The sequence below is a fragment of the Nymphaea colorata genome, chromosome 9 (assembly GCF_008831285.2).
Source record: "Nymphaea colorata isolate Beijing-Zhang1983 chromosome 9, ASM883128v2, whole genome shotgun sequence".
Classification (NCBI taxonomy): Eukaryota; Viridiplantae; Streptophyta; class Magnoliopsida; order Nymphaeales; family Nymphaeaceae; genus Nymphaea; species Nymphaea colorata.
The window spans coordinates 22,233,046-22,248,792 of record NC_045146.1 but is presented as its reverse complement, the minus strand read 5'-3'; the positions used below and the strand labels follow the sequence as shown (position 1 = coordinate 22,248,792).

The 15,747-nt window shown below is 38.4% G+C and overlaps 1 protein-coding gene across 2 annotated transcripts; it reads right to left on the bottom strand.

Annotated features, from left to right (window-relative positions):
• Positions 1-232: 232 nt before the first annotated feature.
• LOC116260260 (uncharacterized) lies at positions 233-6,055 on the bottom strand. Of its 2 annotated transcripts, none has more exons than XM_031638442.2 (9): positions 5,786-6,055; positions 4,051-4,277; positions 3,784-3,933; positions 3,557-3,691; positions 3,375-3,440; positions 3,238-3,291; positions 3,075-3,155; positions 1,486-1,576; positions 233-964 (listed from the first exon to the last, which is right to left on the bottom strand). In XM_031638442.2, the coding sequence occupies exons 2-9, from the start codon at positions 4,246-4,248 to the stop codon at positions 654-656; spliced, it is 1,086 nt and encodes a 361-aa protein (XP_031494302.1). In that variant the 5' UTR covers positions 4,249-4,277; positions 5,786-6,055; the 3' UTR covers positions 233-653. The 2 variants fall into 2 exon arrangements, with proteins under 2 accessions (XP_031494302.1, XP_031494301.1); XM_031638441.2 differs by having other exon boundaries at positions 4,051-4,304; positions 5,786-6,054.
• Positions 6,056-15,747: the final 9,692 nt, after the last annotated feature.

The window sequence follows — 15,747 nt, the reverse complement described above, 5'->3', positions numbered from 1 at the left end:
AAGCGAAGCAGTCCTAACCTCAAAGCAGGAGAAGGTGGATGGTGACTTCAGCCTCTTCAAAATACCACCCTTCCTCAGTAACCATGAAAAATGACGAGAAAAACAAACTCGTGTTCGTTCAATAGAAACACGTTAATCCTGCCATCAAGGACCCTCTAAAATGCCGTTCCATGTTCACTTGAAATAACAAAACGGACAAATGCTGCTGTCGACAAAGACGTGTGGGTGTATATATGAGAGAGACATAGAAAGAGAGTAGCATTTGCTCAAACATTTCTGATACAGCTGTTCACGACCCGTCAATGCACTCCACTGACTCCGAGAGATACCTTTATATTGCAACAGTGATCGAAATTATGAAAGGTGCAAGAAACTGCATCTAGCAAAGAGACCAGTAATAACGGTTCATCAGACACAAGATCCTATATAATTAAAAGTAGACCAGCGTGCCGCCTTTTCGCGAATTAGATGACTTTCTTGTCTCCATGACTCTTCTGTAGATTGCATCAACAGGGAATGGCAAAATCTCTAATCCACATGCTATCACTTGGAAGCATTTTCTGGAAAATGGGTCTGACGTTGTTGATAATGCTTGATAGAAAAGAGCAAACATATTACCCCTGATCCACATAGCAATCCAAATGAAACGATATTTACTCATCTTCATCACCGCTATATGCATCACAAAGAGATTGAAGAGCTGCATTAGCAGCTACACCTGTGGACTCTTCATGTTTAGTGCTGCCACTGGTTCCTCCTGCCTGACCAGCAGCCTGCTCATCACACATGCTAATATTTTTGCTTGTTCCTTCCTTACAGCTTGTCGACCCTTCCTGCTTAGTAATATCCATACTTTTCACCTCCACGGGCTGTGATGGCACAGGAGGCTTCTTCACAATTTTAACTGCCACAGATTTTGACTTGAAAACAAATCTCTCGTTCTTACCCATGTCACTGCTGGTTTCTGCTTCAAAGAAGAGAGAAAAATAAAAGACTGAGCTGATGAGAAAAGAAAATCGAATCCAGCTATATATGATCATAAAAATTTATCAAGGAACTACCGAAAATGATCATTCAAAAAACCCCCGTTAAGTAGCAAAATCATGGTCGTTCCTTAATACTAGATTCAGGAGGAACCATAAAGGAATCATCACACAAGCTGCCTTTCCCAGAGAACATAAAAACAGCCCCTTCTCATTTTGAAAGACAAGAAATATGCTGATCATTTTTTCAGATGGCAGGCATGTGAAAAGTGAAAACTTAACCCACAGGCCATAAACTGAGTTCTGCCATTCTGTCAAGCAATCCACATACCAATAAGAATCATCCCCCAGCATAACCAGTTACAACAGCAGTATGAAATATGCTGTGCATACACAAAATGCACACACCAAAGACACATACACATGACACAAGCAGACCACTAAGCGAACATCAAATGGTTAGTTTCTGAAGACTAAAATCAAGCAGTCAACAAAAACCAACCTTTAGGCTTGTCGCTATAACTTTCTATAGTCAACAAGTCTGTTGCTTTACGCTCAGTTCCACTGGTTGAAGGCTCAGCTTCTCTCTTTCTCTGTGTGATATTCAAAAAATATTAGATGATTTGCAAAAAATATGACATGAACAGACATGAGTCTTAATGCCAGCATAAAGGAAGCTAACAATTTTGAACAGGCAGAAAAAGTCAGGCTAAAACATGAAAAAATAGGTCAGAAAAGCGTTTCTATTGGCCAAAACTAAGAACCAATGCCAGAGAGTGGAGGCAAGCAATGAATATTTTTAGAACTAAAAATTTCTTCTAGACAAAAAAAAAACTTAATGATGGGAAACTTGAAACTCTTTTGTCCAGGAGACTTACAGAACAATCAAAACACTCACTACAAGTGGATGACAACCCTGCACCAAAAACACCTAAAGGAAAGTTCTTTCCATTTATGGAAAGGCATTGCAGATCCAAGGTTTTCAAGATTTCCCATCCTTAGGCATGACCTTTAACAAGTTGAATGTTTCGAGAGAGATCCCTAAGATTTGAAAGAAGAGTACTTACAAGTGAAACACAGTTATCAGGAAACTATGTTCTATTTGGAGTAAAAAGTTACAAATTGCACAATAGTCCCTACATATGAATACAACTTAGTCCTCAAATATTCATTTTCCAAAATCATACAAACAACCTAAATTCAGTTCTTAAGCCTTTTCTTTTTTGAATCTCAGCTAGGACTTGTCAAATCCTGCCTAGACACCAGCCAGCATTTTCAAGAAGACTGGCTGCCCAAGTGTTCAACTAGTATTTTCTACTACCCGTACATTAACATGCCAAAAAATCTAAAGAACGATATCAATAGATGATATATTTCAATGATATCAGCTACATTGAACTGACTTGTGTCATATATCCCTCGTCATCATAGATTCCTACGAAATGTATTATATAAAGAATTCCCTTCTCAATGATTCAAAGAATCAAAATAATACTGTTTCAAGAGGTTATAAAATATAAGAACTAGAACATCGGAGTCAAGTGAATGATTTAATAAAGAACAACAACTTCGTTCAATAGATATAACAGCACACACAGAAGGAGAAGAGAAGAGTTTTGACTATAGCAACACATAGTGGAAGTCCTAAATATTCTACTGAAAACATGTTTAATAATTTAATGCACTATAAGTCTGTAACTATCTATGGGCATACAAATTTTCAATCTGATGCTGCATATGCTAGCTTGAAAACCCATAACTTAAAGTGACTAAATAAACCATATAAATGGATAAAGGACATTTAATTTACAGAAAACCTAAAAACACATTTATAAGATCCAGGATGCATATCATGTCATCAACTCGTAAGTGCAACCTTAAAATATGTCCACATGACAAAGTCCATGCCGCATGATAGACTTAACAACAGTATATATGGCAGTCTACAGGAACAATTAAATATCATTAAAAAATGACAATCAGAAAGCCACTTTTTTGAGGAAAGTAAATGTAACTTATTGAATCCATGGTTCTCAAGTAAGATTTTACTGAGCTTGTCGATCAATTCATATAGCACAAAGGAAAGCATACTTTTAGGCTGACGTGGGGGTCTTCAGCAATATCATCATCCTCATCATTATCATCTATTCGGTGCACAAAATCCTTTGAGTTCTACATCAGAGAAACAAATATTCGTTAAGATATTAAGATCAAAATAAGAGGAGATAATGTGATCATGGATAGGTGTACTTACATGAAACACGATAGACTTTAGTATCGCTTCATCCTCTTCTTCTATCTTCCTCTCCTAAAAATTAGATACCACAGTGTAAGTCACCGACTGGCATTCATGAAAACGACTTTCCCTTGAAAACGATAACTTTGACCTACCCTCTCCTCCGATGCATGCTGCAGTGCTTCTAGCATTGCATCAACACTCACAGTCGCATGCCTGGACTGCATCATCACAAACCAAATCACCAGTTGAGAATCAAGAACAGAAACATTCAAGTGATTAAAGAACCATCAATTCAAAAATTCCTTGTTCATCAACACAATAAAATTTCAAATACCTTCATAGACTTCATCTCATCAAGAGCAGCAAGGATATCCATCTCACGCTTCGAGTCCAATGTCCTATTCTCTAAAGATTTCATAGCATCACCCATCTCCTCTGCTTCCCTTTTCTTCATCTCCTTCGCCTCGGCCTAAGAAAAGAACGAGCATTGAAAAACTAACAAAAGTAAAAGGCATAGCACCAAAAGGGAAACCCAAAACCTGCTGGAAGTATATTCCACACCTCATCTTCGGCACGCCACGGCTCAAAATTTCGAGTGGCACCAGACTCCACTATATAATCAGAGTTCTGTGGATCAGTCTTGAACGTAATCTCAGCCGAGCATTTAGTGCATTTGAAGTAGAATCTGAACACTTGGATCCCTAGATAAGTCTAAGAACAAAAATCAGAAATCCCATAAACAAAAGCTAAAGAAAATTCCAGCAATTGAAAACGAGAAAGCAATAAGATGAGAGGGAAAAAAGCAACAAAATACTGAAGAACATTCACCTCGCCAACAGCATCTTCTTTGCGTGAATTGAACTTTGTCCCCTTATAGATGTAATTGCCACATGTGCTGCATCTGATGCTCATGGGAAGCATCATACGCACCTTGATTTGTTGGTTCTTTGGCTGACGCCTCCTTGGGATCTTCGAAGGATCGAAATCGGGAGGGTAATACTTGTTAAGCACCTTCCTTTCTCCCATCTGAACCCCTTTACCTTTACTCTCTGAACCTGCTTCTTATTCAATTTAGTCTTTATCTACCATGAAAAAGAAAAAAGACCAATAAGAAGAAACCAAGCAAAGATGCAGTTCAGGCTATGTCAAATAGATGCGGGGTGTGGGTACAGGTGCAGGTGCCGGAGCGGCACATCTCAAAAAATTTAGGTGCAGCGAGGTATTTATTATTATCATTATTAACTTATTATTATAATATATATATTTCTACTGCAGCTATCCACAATAAGAGAATAAATATTCACTTCATCAATATAAAACAAAAGAAATAAGAAACATCATTAAAACTTTAAAGCTCGACAATTTTTCTCAATGTTGATGTTGCATAACTGAAAGTCTGAAACCAGGAGAAGAAGACCAATGACGACCCTGCATTAACAATTTAACACATATATGTTTCACACTTCACAGAAGCCAAAGTAGCCATCAAGCAAGTGGCGGTTTCATTAACACATTTTAAGAGCTAACGAACAGGTATATATACATAGCTATGCTGCCTGCGGCAGGCAGAGAGAGACGAGACAGAACAGAGAGAAATCAAAATCGAAGCGTGATATCAGAATCAAACAATAAAAGAAAAAAACACACTTCTGCAAAGAGTGAGAAAGAGAGTTTACCTTCCTAAAATGCAGCTTCGTTCGTGAGAGAAGAAGAAGTGGAAAGACGTGAAAGAAGAATAGAGCAGGGGAGCAGTCAGCAGTTCGATCGTTCTTCTGAGGACAACCACCGGCGATTAAACCATTTCAGGATGGAGATGATGCCGCCGGTGGAGGACACAATCGGACAGAGAGAGCAGCGGGAAGGGGCGAAGGGCACGATCGATCGTGCCCTAAATCGATTTTCATCAAAAATAAAAACCCCAAAAAATGGACCAAAATATCCATTTTGACATCACCTGACTCGCGTTTGCGGATGCATTTTAAAGTGACCCAATTTACTGTTTGCTGGTTGAAATCATCACTCCCACATTATTTATTTATTGTTTGATTAAATTCTTTTATATTTCTTGTTTGTAGGTGATCGGTTTAGGTTTCGGTCGACAGCAATTGGAGTACCGTGATGAAACTTAACAAAACAGCAGATTGCAACACAAGACAATCCTGTTTACCATGTGGTTCAAACTGAAGATGACGTTAGAAGAGCTCGCACAAGCAGTCGTGCAATGCTATTCTAAATCATTGTTGATCAAAGTAGAAATCAGAAAGGCATAGTTCTGAAGAAGATAGTTGGATGGCGGTTTTGCTCAACTTTACTGTGCAAAGTTTGATTTCTGTGATCAGAGGTATCACGTCTGTGGCTTGCTAGAAATATGCTTAACCCTAATCCCAAAACCACACCCCCAAAAATCGAAACCCAAGAAACAACCATGAAACATTGGAAGCCCAAAAGAACAAGGAAGAAAGAAACGTAGAAGGGAAAACGCCCAGCGAACTCGAAACCATTCTCAATAGCAAAACAAAATCAAAGGGCATACAAAGAGCAAGAAGGCTGAGCGATTTCTTACCTGAAAAACACAAACTTTGTAGCCGCTGGTATGCTAGAGGGTTTGAGAAGCATGTCAGTATGTGGCGGGAGGCCAAAACTATACCGATCTGTGGCAGTCGGGGGAAGAGAGATTTGAGAAAGCAGGGATCAAGGCCAGAGAAAGTTTTTCCGAACTAAAATTTTATCCTTCAAAGCCTTTGGGGAATTCTAATTTAGCCCCTCCAGAAATTTTGAGATATGTAAGAGGCCCGGTAAAATTTACTCGTTCTCTGTGTGAAAGAAAAAAAGGCCGAACCCTGTACGAAAGAAAGAAGGTCGACAAATGAGCGGCATTTCTAAGCACGACTGTGTAATCCGCAAGGATTAAAAAAAAAACATACGTAAAAAATGATTAGGTCTGTTTATAGTTCACAAAAATCACAAAATTTTTTTTAAATCTAATTGATAACTCAATAAATAATATTATTTTGCCATCTCTAAAGAAACATGAAAAGTATTCCTAACTTTATTAATACAATTGGGATTTTGTGGTTTTCTTGAAGAACTTCCTAAATTAATAAAAAACACAATTGTTTCAACATTGATAAAAAACTAAGTTGGTCGGATTTGATTACGCGGTTAAGAAAGATAGTACAAGCCAATGAACTTACAATTCAAGATTAGCAGGCAAATTGTTTTTTTTTTTGCTCAAGTATATAAAATTCAATTGGCGTTTATTGTTGCCCCTAATTTTAAGTGTATTTGTCATACTTTTCCTATTTTTCAAATGAAACTTGCTTCAATTGGTATAGCAAATCGATCAGTTTGATGAGCTGGTGAAAGTCTGATTGTAAGTTCAATTCTTTTATGTGTTATTCTCTTGGAATACAAATAGTAAGAAGCGTGTCATTCTAGTTGAAGGGCCAAGTTGAAGGGGCAAGGAGAGTCTTGACTCATGAGTCTCGACTTCTTTAAGTGCCACTCTAACGATTTCCTTAAACTATAGGCAAAACTATCAATTCATAATTTGAGGTGACACAATTTATCAAACATGTTTTTACCACTTTGTAGTGCTTTCTAACTTAGTTTGCTATATTCACTTAAAAAGTATGGACATTCAGCAAGGTTTTTTTTTGGTCAAAATTTAAGGTATAATTTTGAAGTGTCATCAAGACCTAAGTGTATATTACAAACATTTCAAGAAGTAACCTTTTGTTGATATTTATTTAATAGGTCAACTCAACCACTTATTTTTCCTTTTACATAAAAGAGAAACTACTTTTAGGAAGAAAGATTCATATATCATGCCATCCCGAATGTGTCTCCTAAACTTATTCCTTGGTGTTTTTAAGTTTTTCTTAATAAATTTAACCTAACCATATAAATGGATTCATAAGTTAGGGAAATATAAGAATTCAAAAACAGAAAAACTTTACTTCGATATTGAATTTTAATAATCCGAGAAGGTTAAGACCCTTAATCTAAAAAATTTATAAAATCAAATTTAGACATCTGATTTCATATTTTTTTTACTTATGTAGATTTTCATATTCATTATTCATTTATATGGTTGAATTTTTTGGAAGGGCAACCTTTTTTTTTTTGTAATAATCAAATTGTGGAATCAATTTTCCGCTGTGCCTACTACAATCTCAACATTCTATTTTAATTTTGATTTATTTATAGTTCTTGGAAATACAAAGAAGTTCTTATGACAGCTTTACATGTGTCTGTTTGTGTTCATGCAGCATCGTGGACATGGCTCATCCGTGACTCCAAATATATGTCTTTCTCTTGCATTATAAACAGGAAAAGAATGGCAGCAGTAACCATGTTCATCTTCTGGTTGAAAGAAGTCGAGATCAACTCATCCGTTGGCAAAATGTTCCCCTGGTCTTAAATCAGGAGTCTCCCTGGTCACGGCTCAAGGGAGAAAAGGATCCATGCGCCAGTTTCTCATGCCTGAATCTTTTTTATATTCACTGGCTCTGGTCCTTATACAACCATGAAAGTTTTGTTCGAATGGCAACCTAAAAAAACACCATTTTGTGAAAACCAAGTTTTTTAACCAGTTTTTGAAACCTGGTTTGTGTGTTTGGGAGTAAGACATACGCATAATTTTATGTGAAACACCTGGGAGAGGGAGCCAAGTTATTCACATCCTTTTAAGAATGGTATTTTGTTGAAAGTGAGTTTTTCACAAATCCAGTTTCAACCATCACTCGCCTTTGACGCCAAGTTTTGCTTCCAAAACAGTATTTAACTTGTTACTAATATTTTTTAAAGTGTCCAATGAATCTAATTAATTGTTGGGTTTAATGCATGGTATAGTAACATAAAGTTACTGTTCCCAAGCTAGCCATAAGGGGCTGTTTGGGAGTAGCAACAGTACGTTACTGTTTCATACATCTGACCCAAAACATTTGGCACCAATAACAAATTGGTAGTCCAACGAAACTACCCAAAAAATTGAGACAGATTTATGGAACCCTATAACATAGTGTTCTATGAAACTACTCCAAATTTTGGGGCAGAATCATCGGATAGTAAGTGTACTGATAAGAATGTCATCCATGCCCTAAAATTTTTGGTGTGAGTGATTCTTTAGTTGCAAAACTTATCAGCATCTTCATGAACTTGTTACAGCTTCCAAAACTCACCATCCAAGCTGCTTGGTGGCCAAAGATCATCTTACGCTAAAGGTACCGAACTCACAGCTCTGGTGAAGCAAAACTGAAAGTAGCCATGTCAAACGCCCAAACGCAACTCAATTTTAACATGTAATCCATTTGTCAAGCAGCTCTATCACCAAACTCATTCTGGGGTTCATAAACCTATTGTCAAGATCAAGTCTATTGAACATTGTGTGTGTTCTGTCAATTTCTGGCCTCTCTGGTCTCCATCTGACTGTCCATAAACATGGTGATGTGTTTCTCTTGTCATTGATATCAAGGAACCTTACGGTGCAGATATTGGAACGGAACTATGGTAGCGACAAAGATAAGGACAATCCTCTTTTGAAAACGATCATGCAAGATTCTCAAGATTATGAAGATTAAACAGCTCAACTTTGGACGAAGATTGGAATTCAAATGCTCAGCTCAGCTTCAAAAGGAAAGCCAAAATTCAAAAGCAATGGATGATGCTGACAGACCAGAACTGTTGGACAATCACTCTAGCAACAAACAAGACTGATGGAATTCTAGCAACAATCTCGGGAATACCAGGTCATTGAAGATAAGGCTACTGAATTCAAATATGAATCTGAAAATGGAAGATTGCCAACAAATAGCTGCAACCGATTTTGCTCTTGTATAAACCAAATCTTCACATAATGGAAACTCTTCATCTTTTCCTCGATGACTGATATATGGTGGATGTAGGAGATTGACAAACCTAAGTTCCTGACCATGTAAAATCGGCTCCTTCCTCCTTCTGATCTTCCTTACAGGGAGGACCCCATAGGTGTAAGTTGCATGCACCTCATTGTGGAGCAGGAAAGTACTGACAGAGATTGCCATTCTTTCCTGACTAAAGTCAGCTTCTTATTCAACTTAGCAACAGATCAAACTATACTAGATCAAACTAAGATCGACACAACACAACCATGTCACTGCAACATGCGTTGCAGATTCCTCCTCACATACCATCCAAAACCTGAAAAATCACCGTGTGGTCAATAATCTGTCAAACTAAAGAAGGGAACATTGCATTTGTATTTACTGATGTATCACTTAACATCCCATATTTCTTACATTACTTTTATGTCTCTTAAAAAAGTTTTCAGGATTATGAAAGACAATCCTGTTCATTGCCCAGACAACCATTAGCCTCTCTGTGTAGGGTTTTGGCAAGGACAAGCAGATCCATAAGCCATTGACGCTGGTTTTAACAATCTGAGATCTCTATAGTCTACTCCACTACTAATGCACTTTGGTAAGTGCGAGTGTGTAAAACTGAATTAACTTATTTTAACAATCTGAAGAGACAGTGAAGTTGTTTTGCATATATGGCACAGTGACCCTTGATTGATCTGATGGAACTGGGTTAGACCTAGATTTAACCTTATCCATCCAAACCAAATATGGGCAGTTCAAGATCAACTTTGATTGAGGGAAGCTTATCAACCTAAATTTCTGTTTCTTTTTTGACCTTTTTATATCAGTCAGGGGAAACAGGTTAGCTGAACACTTGTAAGAGATCGAATTGAAACCAATTTCTTTGTAAGCTGAACTCTTTAGGCTTCAGTATGGTGCCTGCTTATGTATGTAGGTAATACATCAAAACTCGTCTTTTCTGCCCGTCATGTGAATTCTCTAATGGGACATACTAGAGGGCGTTTGACAACAGAAAAACTGCGTTCTCTGGAACACGGTATTCCAAAGGCCCTCTAAGGGGAAAATTGTGACCCCAGATCGACTTCTCCCACTTCTGTGTGGACATAAAGAAAGAGGCAGAAAATATCATAGCAACAAAACCGTTCAATTTTAAATTGAACAGACTTGCATGCTTAAGGTCTGCCTGTATAACAAAGATGCATGCGATGCTAGAGGTCTCTAGCTCTAAAGAATATATACCAGACCTTTCTTCTCCACGGACATAGACATATGCGCAACATGCCATCAAAACCCTAGTTCCCATGTGTGTGTCCATGTGTTCTCATTCTTTAGAGCACAACCATTCATAGTATGATGCCTTTAGGTGAATATGTCCAACACTACATTTTGGCTTAGCACCAGAATTTGAAAGGAAACTTAAATCATAAAAACGTCCATTTTCAGCATTCCAGTTTCAGGATTCTAACACAGCTTAGGTCAAGGCAAAAAATCTGAGACGGAGGCATTGTAATGTCATGGACATCATTGTTGATGAATTGCCAACAAGTTTTAGACTGATGTTTTTGTCAATCACAATATCCGTGGTAGTTTGCTATAGAAAGTTGTTTATGATGGTACTGGAGCCAAAGTTTTGTTTACGCTTCTAGGGACTTCCATTCTCTTTTTTGCCTATAATCGCGGCTACTCGATTCTAAGAAACTTTTGACAAAAGTTTTTACCACAACCTGGTTAAGAGAGTAACAAAAAACTAAAGAAAGAAAAGGTGAAGAGACAGAGACGAAGCAAAAGAAGAACTCAGCCAGTGATGTTCATGGACTAGGTGTTTCAGAGACAACCGCAGAAAGTGTTCAAGTGCATGGCATGCTTCATACTTATCACCAAGAGTTTGTGTACCCTGATCTCTTTGTCATTCACAAGGGCGTCTAGCCTGTGAGGATCGAGAACTGAAGTGGAACTTTAAGCAGATTCTATTGAACTTAAACATAGCAGGAACTTGAAATCTTGTTCATCTGCTGAGAAGCGACGGTTAAGTGCTCTAAGGTCCGCCATTTCCTGTTTCAATCTACCATTATTTGTACAAGTTGTATGCACTGAAGTGCTGAAAACATCAATGTTGATGCCGCTGGTGTTTACGGTCGGTCATTAAAACGTACTGTAGAAACGTTAGCTATTGTGACCGCCCTGTATAAGTGGAGGTCCTGCAATATTCTTGGATGACATTTCGTTGTTAAAGCTAATCACCGCAGTGACGCAGTTGAGGTCTCAACTCTCAAGTTTCCTACCAGTCAGAGTATTACCACAATGGCTTGAAGTGAGGGATGGCAGACAGCCAGAATGTTAGCGGCATCAACATCCTCTGCTGCAAAAGGAGGTCAGTGCAAGTCAAAACTTAATGCCGGCAGCACATTTAGCGCAGAAAGTAGATGTTTCACCTTAGTGGGACAAAGGGTTGGGTGGAAGCTTTCACTCTACGTGACCCGTTCACCATGAATACTATAAGCCTAAGACTTTGAGATCTGAAAAAATGACGCCCTTTAAAGAAATTTGAGAATGAATCAACAAAACATTCCGTTTGCTTAAGATGGCATAGCCTTGAACGGTCGCATGCACTTTCATTTTTAGCCATTATCGCATTTGGCACTGTTGCCTACCCTCATGCACATGTTTGTAGGGCTACCAGTAACAAGCCTTCATGACAAGAACCTCAGCAAAGGTGATGGTGGCTCCGCCTACACGCACTGTAATGGTGCAGACCGATAGATCCGTCTTCCTTATATTTGGATTCCTTTTGGTCTCTGATTCTTCCATTTTGGATGTAGACATTTGGTTCAGAATCAAGATTAAGAATTTTCTTTCCCATTAGCGTGGTCGTTCAGGTGATTCAGATAGGCTTAGATTTCCACTCTTTTTCCTCAATGGCAGCTAGTGGCTTAATTCTTTTCTTTCAATTGGGCACTTCGTGGGTTACTTACTGAAGTAAAAGTATGAAACCTTATTTTTCTCATCTTCTTCCTCCATTTCGCAGCGTAGGAAAGATCGGGCCGATCAGCCACTACAGCTTCAAGTCAAGGATAACAACCTTTGTTGAGGACAAAACTAAAATTCCCCTCTTACAAGGCGATTTAGAGATAAGTTAATCGCAGATAACTGTTCATGGATTATCTATCATGAGTGAAACTTATCTGGGGTAATTTTGTTGGGTTTCAAAGAAAAATTCCACAACCGTTGTTATAAGGTACAGTTGGGACCTTTTTCTTTCCTGATCAAGAATTTAGGATGTCAAAAATTCTAACCCCTAGGCCTGTAAGAACTTTCAGTGCATTTTTGTGGCGAAATGTGCCACCATGCTTGGTTCTGTGTGAGCAGGCATGCCCCAAAGTAAGATGAAATTTAACCCAGCAGACACTTTTTTCTAGTTATCAAATATGTTTTTCTAGGTAAAAAAGTACTACATGCACACTACATTATAAAGCGAAATGGAACGTGGTAGACAATATATCCGAGAGAAATTCTTACTCGATCAATTGGAACTGTGTAAGGCTGCTTCAAACAAATTAGGATGAAATTTTACCACAGCGGGTTTTTTTTTTTCTAAATGTTTACTTAGGGAAACCGCTATTGATGTAAAACCTCCAAAGTAATATCCTTATGCATCCAAGATTCTCACTTACTTTGGGGTTTGGGTGGACCTGCGGCACACCCTTCAATTCAATTGTTGTGCTTACACCATTTGCAGCTCAAAAGAATCGCACATCAGTGACCGTGGTCACAGGATTCGAAGCTCAATAGCACTTTATTCTAGCTATCAAACACATGTCTAACGTATCACCTCTATGCTGCATTACATATGCGCCTTTTACTTCCCAAACCATTTGGATCCATCATGAACTGCGAAAAAAACTTTCGATCTTATTCAATTGAAACACTATCCAGTCGAATATGTCTAGAGACAGAAAAAATCCGCCACACCAACCGACGAACATCAGCAAATCAACCAAGTTTAAAATATTGTCCTCCGTAATTCATCGGATGTCCCTTCTAGCGTCGTCTTTTGAAAAGTTTGTGCCGCTCAAAAGAGATAATGAAACGCGTTCACATCATAGTAACTTTTTTAGCCTGGAAAAACTTTTCCTTCCACACGCGGGCGTCCAATATTATAGCTTCATTATTGGTTGCGATATGTTTTCCACACGTCAAACACAACATACGCATTCATTTTTCATTTTCTTGTTGGATTTCAGTCTTGGCAGCCGCGTAGTGTTGGTAGCTGCAAAATTAAATTATTTAAAACAAAGTTTCCATGATGTTCTGCTTTCCTCTTTGTTCTTTTTTGCTTTTTAATTTTGATAAGTTCAAGAACGTCCCACAGGGTAGCTATAAAATACTCCATTATTATCTCGCTGATGCATCTATTCCTTTGACATTGCAGATGAAGACGGGGTTTCCTTTTGAAGATGGAAGGATTTGTCACTGTAGCAGACGAACTGCATTCCTACTCGGCTTCTCTTTTTTCCTTTCACATTGAAGGCTTAGGGAAAGGCCTACTTCACCAACTATATTCTAGCAGGCTAGCTGCAAGCCTTAGGTCGGCAAATGAAACTATTAAAGCATCATCCTAACTTTTTTTTTTGTTTGTTTTTAATATATGGAAGCAGCATTGGCATTAGCATAGTGAATCCGTCATCCTGATTCACCAAAAATGGACCCCATATCATGGGAGATGGAAGAAGAGTAAGGACATATTCCTCATGCTCACTCAAAACGAATATTCTAGCGGCGTGAAACCCCGTGGCTAATACCCCGCAACCAAGGCAGGTAAATCAAATCACGTTGATTGCAAAACTTTTCGAAGGCGAAAGCAGCGCATGAGGTCGGATTCGGACGGGTGTAAAACCTTGTGGCTAGTACCTCGCGACCAAGGCAGGAAAAATCAAATCACGTTGGTTGCAAAACTTTGGAAGGGCCTTCAATACCTACTAGAGAATGCATTATACGCTCAAGTGTTTTGACTTGGTAGCATTCGCATTTTGCTTTTACAAAAACAGATAAGAGACTTGTTACGCCTGGCAATACCAAGTGAATTTGAATTAGCAGCAACAGATGAATATTCAATTCAACAATCCATGAGATTCTTTTAGGTTCAGAATGCCTTTAGTTGTTATGCTTTGCTCAAACATCAAGCCCTGCGGTTCAACTTTCGGCGCCCAAGTCCTCTTTAATAATGCTTATTTTCTGCATATTCTCTCGCTTGAGATCTTTCCGAATCTAGTGAAGAAAGCTGCGTATAGAACAAGATATGATAAAATTTATGACCTGGGTAGACATTCTACACCTACTTAAAATAGACATGTACAGTGCCATTTCTTAATGAATACTTTTTCAGGTGTCAACTATTCAGGGAAGAGGATCCTTCAGAATGCTCCAAAGGAGAAGTAAGCACCAAGACAAACACGAAAGGGACGTGTTCATTTGTCAAAAAAAGCTCTCCAGTCTCCACCAACAAAGTATGGGCTCTAAGAAAAAAGGAATTGCAAACGACTGAACATATTTGTACTTTAATATGACTTTTACCTGCCAACTACTATCCTAATCAGTCGCAGCTCCAAAAAAAAAAAAAAAAATCTAAAGCGGCGTGGTTACATATATGTCCATCAACAATTCTATGATTTCGGATCGAAATGTTCGCGTAACGGAACCGGACTAGGGAAAGCACTCATTCTCATGCAGCTTCCATGCTCCTGCGGTCCCGAAATGTGTTGGCTTTTGCGAGGAGTCTGCACTGCACCACTGAGATTTGAACCAGTGACTGGCTGTTAACCACTGTTGGATCAACCAGGTGCGCCAAACCCATTGGACAACCCTAAAACTATATCAGAAACGCGGTTTCGACAATAAAATTATAAACTCACTTTGATTTTAAATTAAACCAGGCTTTTACCATGGTTCAGCGAGACTCTCATATTGAGACTGGCTATATTTGTCTTTGGTATGAGCCGTAAAGCACAAGCTTATAGAAGTCTATAATTATTATACCTTTTTCAAGATCACTATGCCCAACTTGGGCTCATATGAAGAAGCACGCCTAACGTAGGCGCACGCTCTTTGTAATTTATTCCGCCTCTCAGTGTCCGCTTACGTTGCACCCTGCCGCATTTTTCTATGAGCAAACATGTCACCACTTATTAGTTAACTAATTGATTGACAGCTGATAAATCAATGAACTTTTCTCAAAAAGGAGACAAAAAAAAGAAGCAGCTAGTGCCCATGAGCTCTCTCATTCAGGTGGGTAGGTGGTTGGAGTTTCGGAGCGTGTTTGATAGACTAAGGATCCCAAATCCTTAATGACATGAGATCCTTGGGGATCTTATATTCATGGATTCGAAGTAGTCCGACCTCAAATCATAGGTTTTTAGCTGGAAACCTGGATTTAAAATCCATGTTTCACTCACGCCCCTCTCTAAGTCGAAGGAGGTCAAAAGTTCAATGTGTGGGTTTAATCTTTTTCTGCATAAATTGATACTGAGATACCTAATACCAATGTACCAAATCAAAACAAGAAATCAATTACATATCCTTTATTGTGGTCAAACGAAAAACATTTAGAAGGTGTTTGGATTACACTTTCCTTTAACCCAGTTTTATAAAAACTAAGTTTTATGAAACC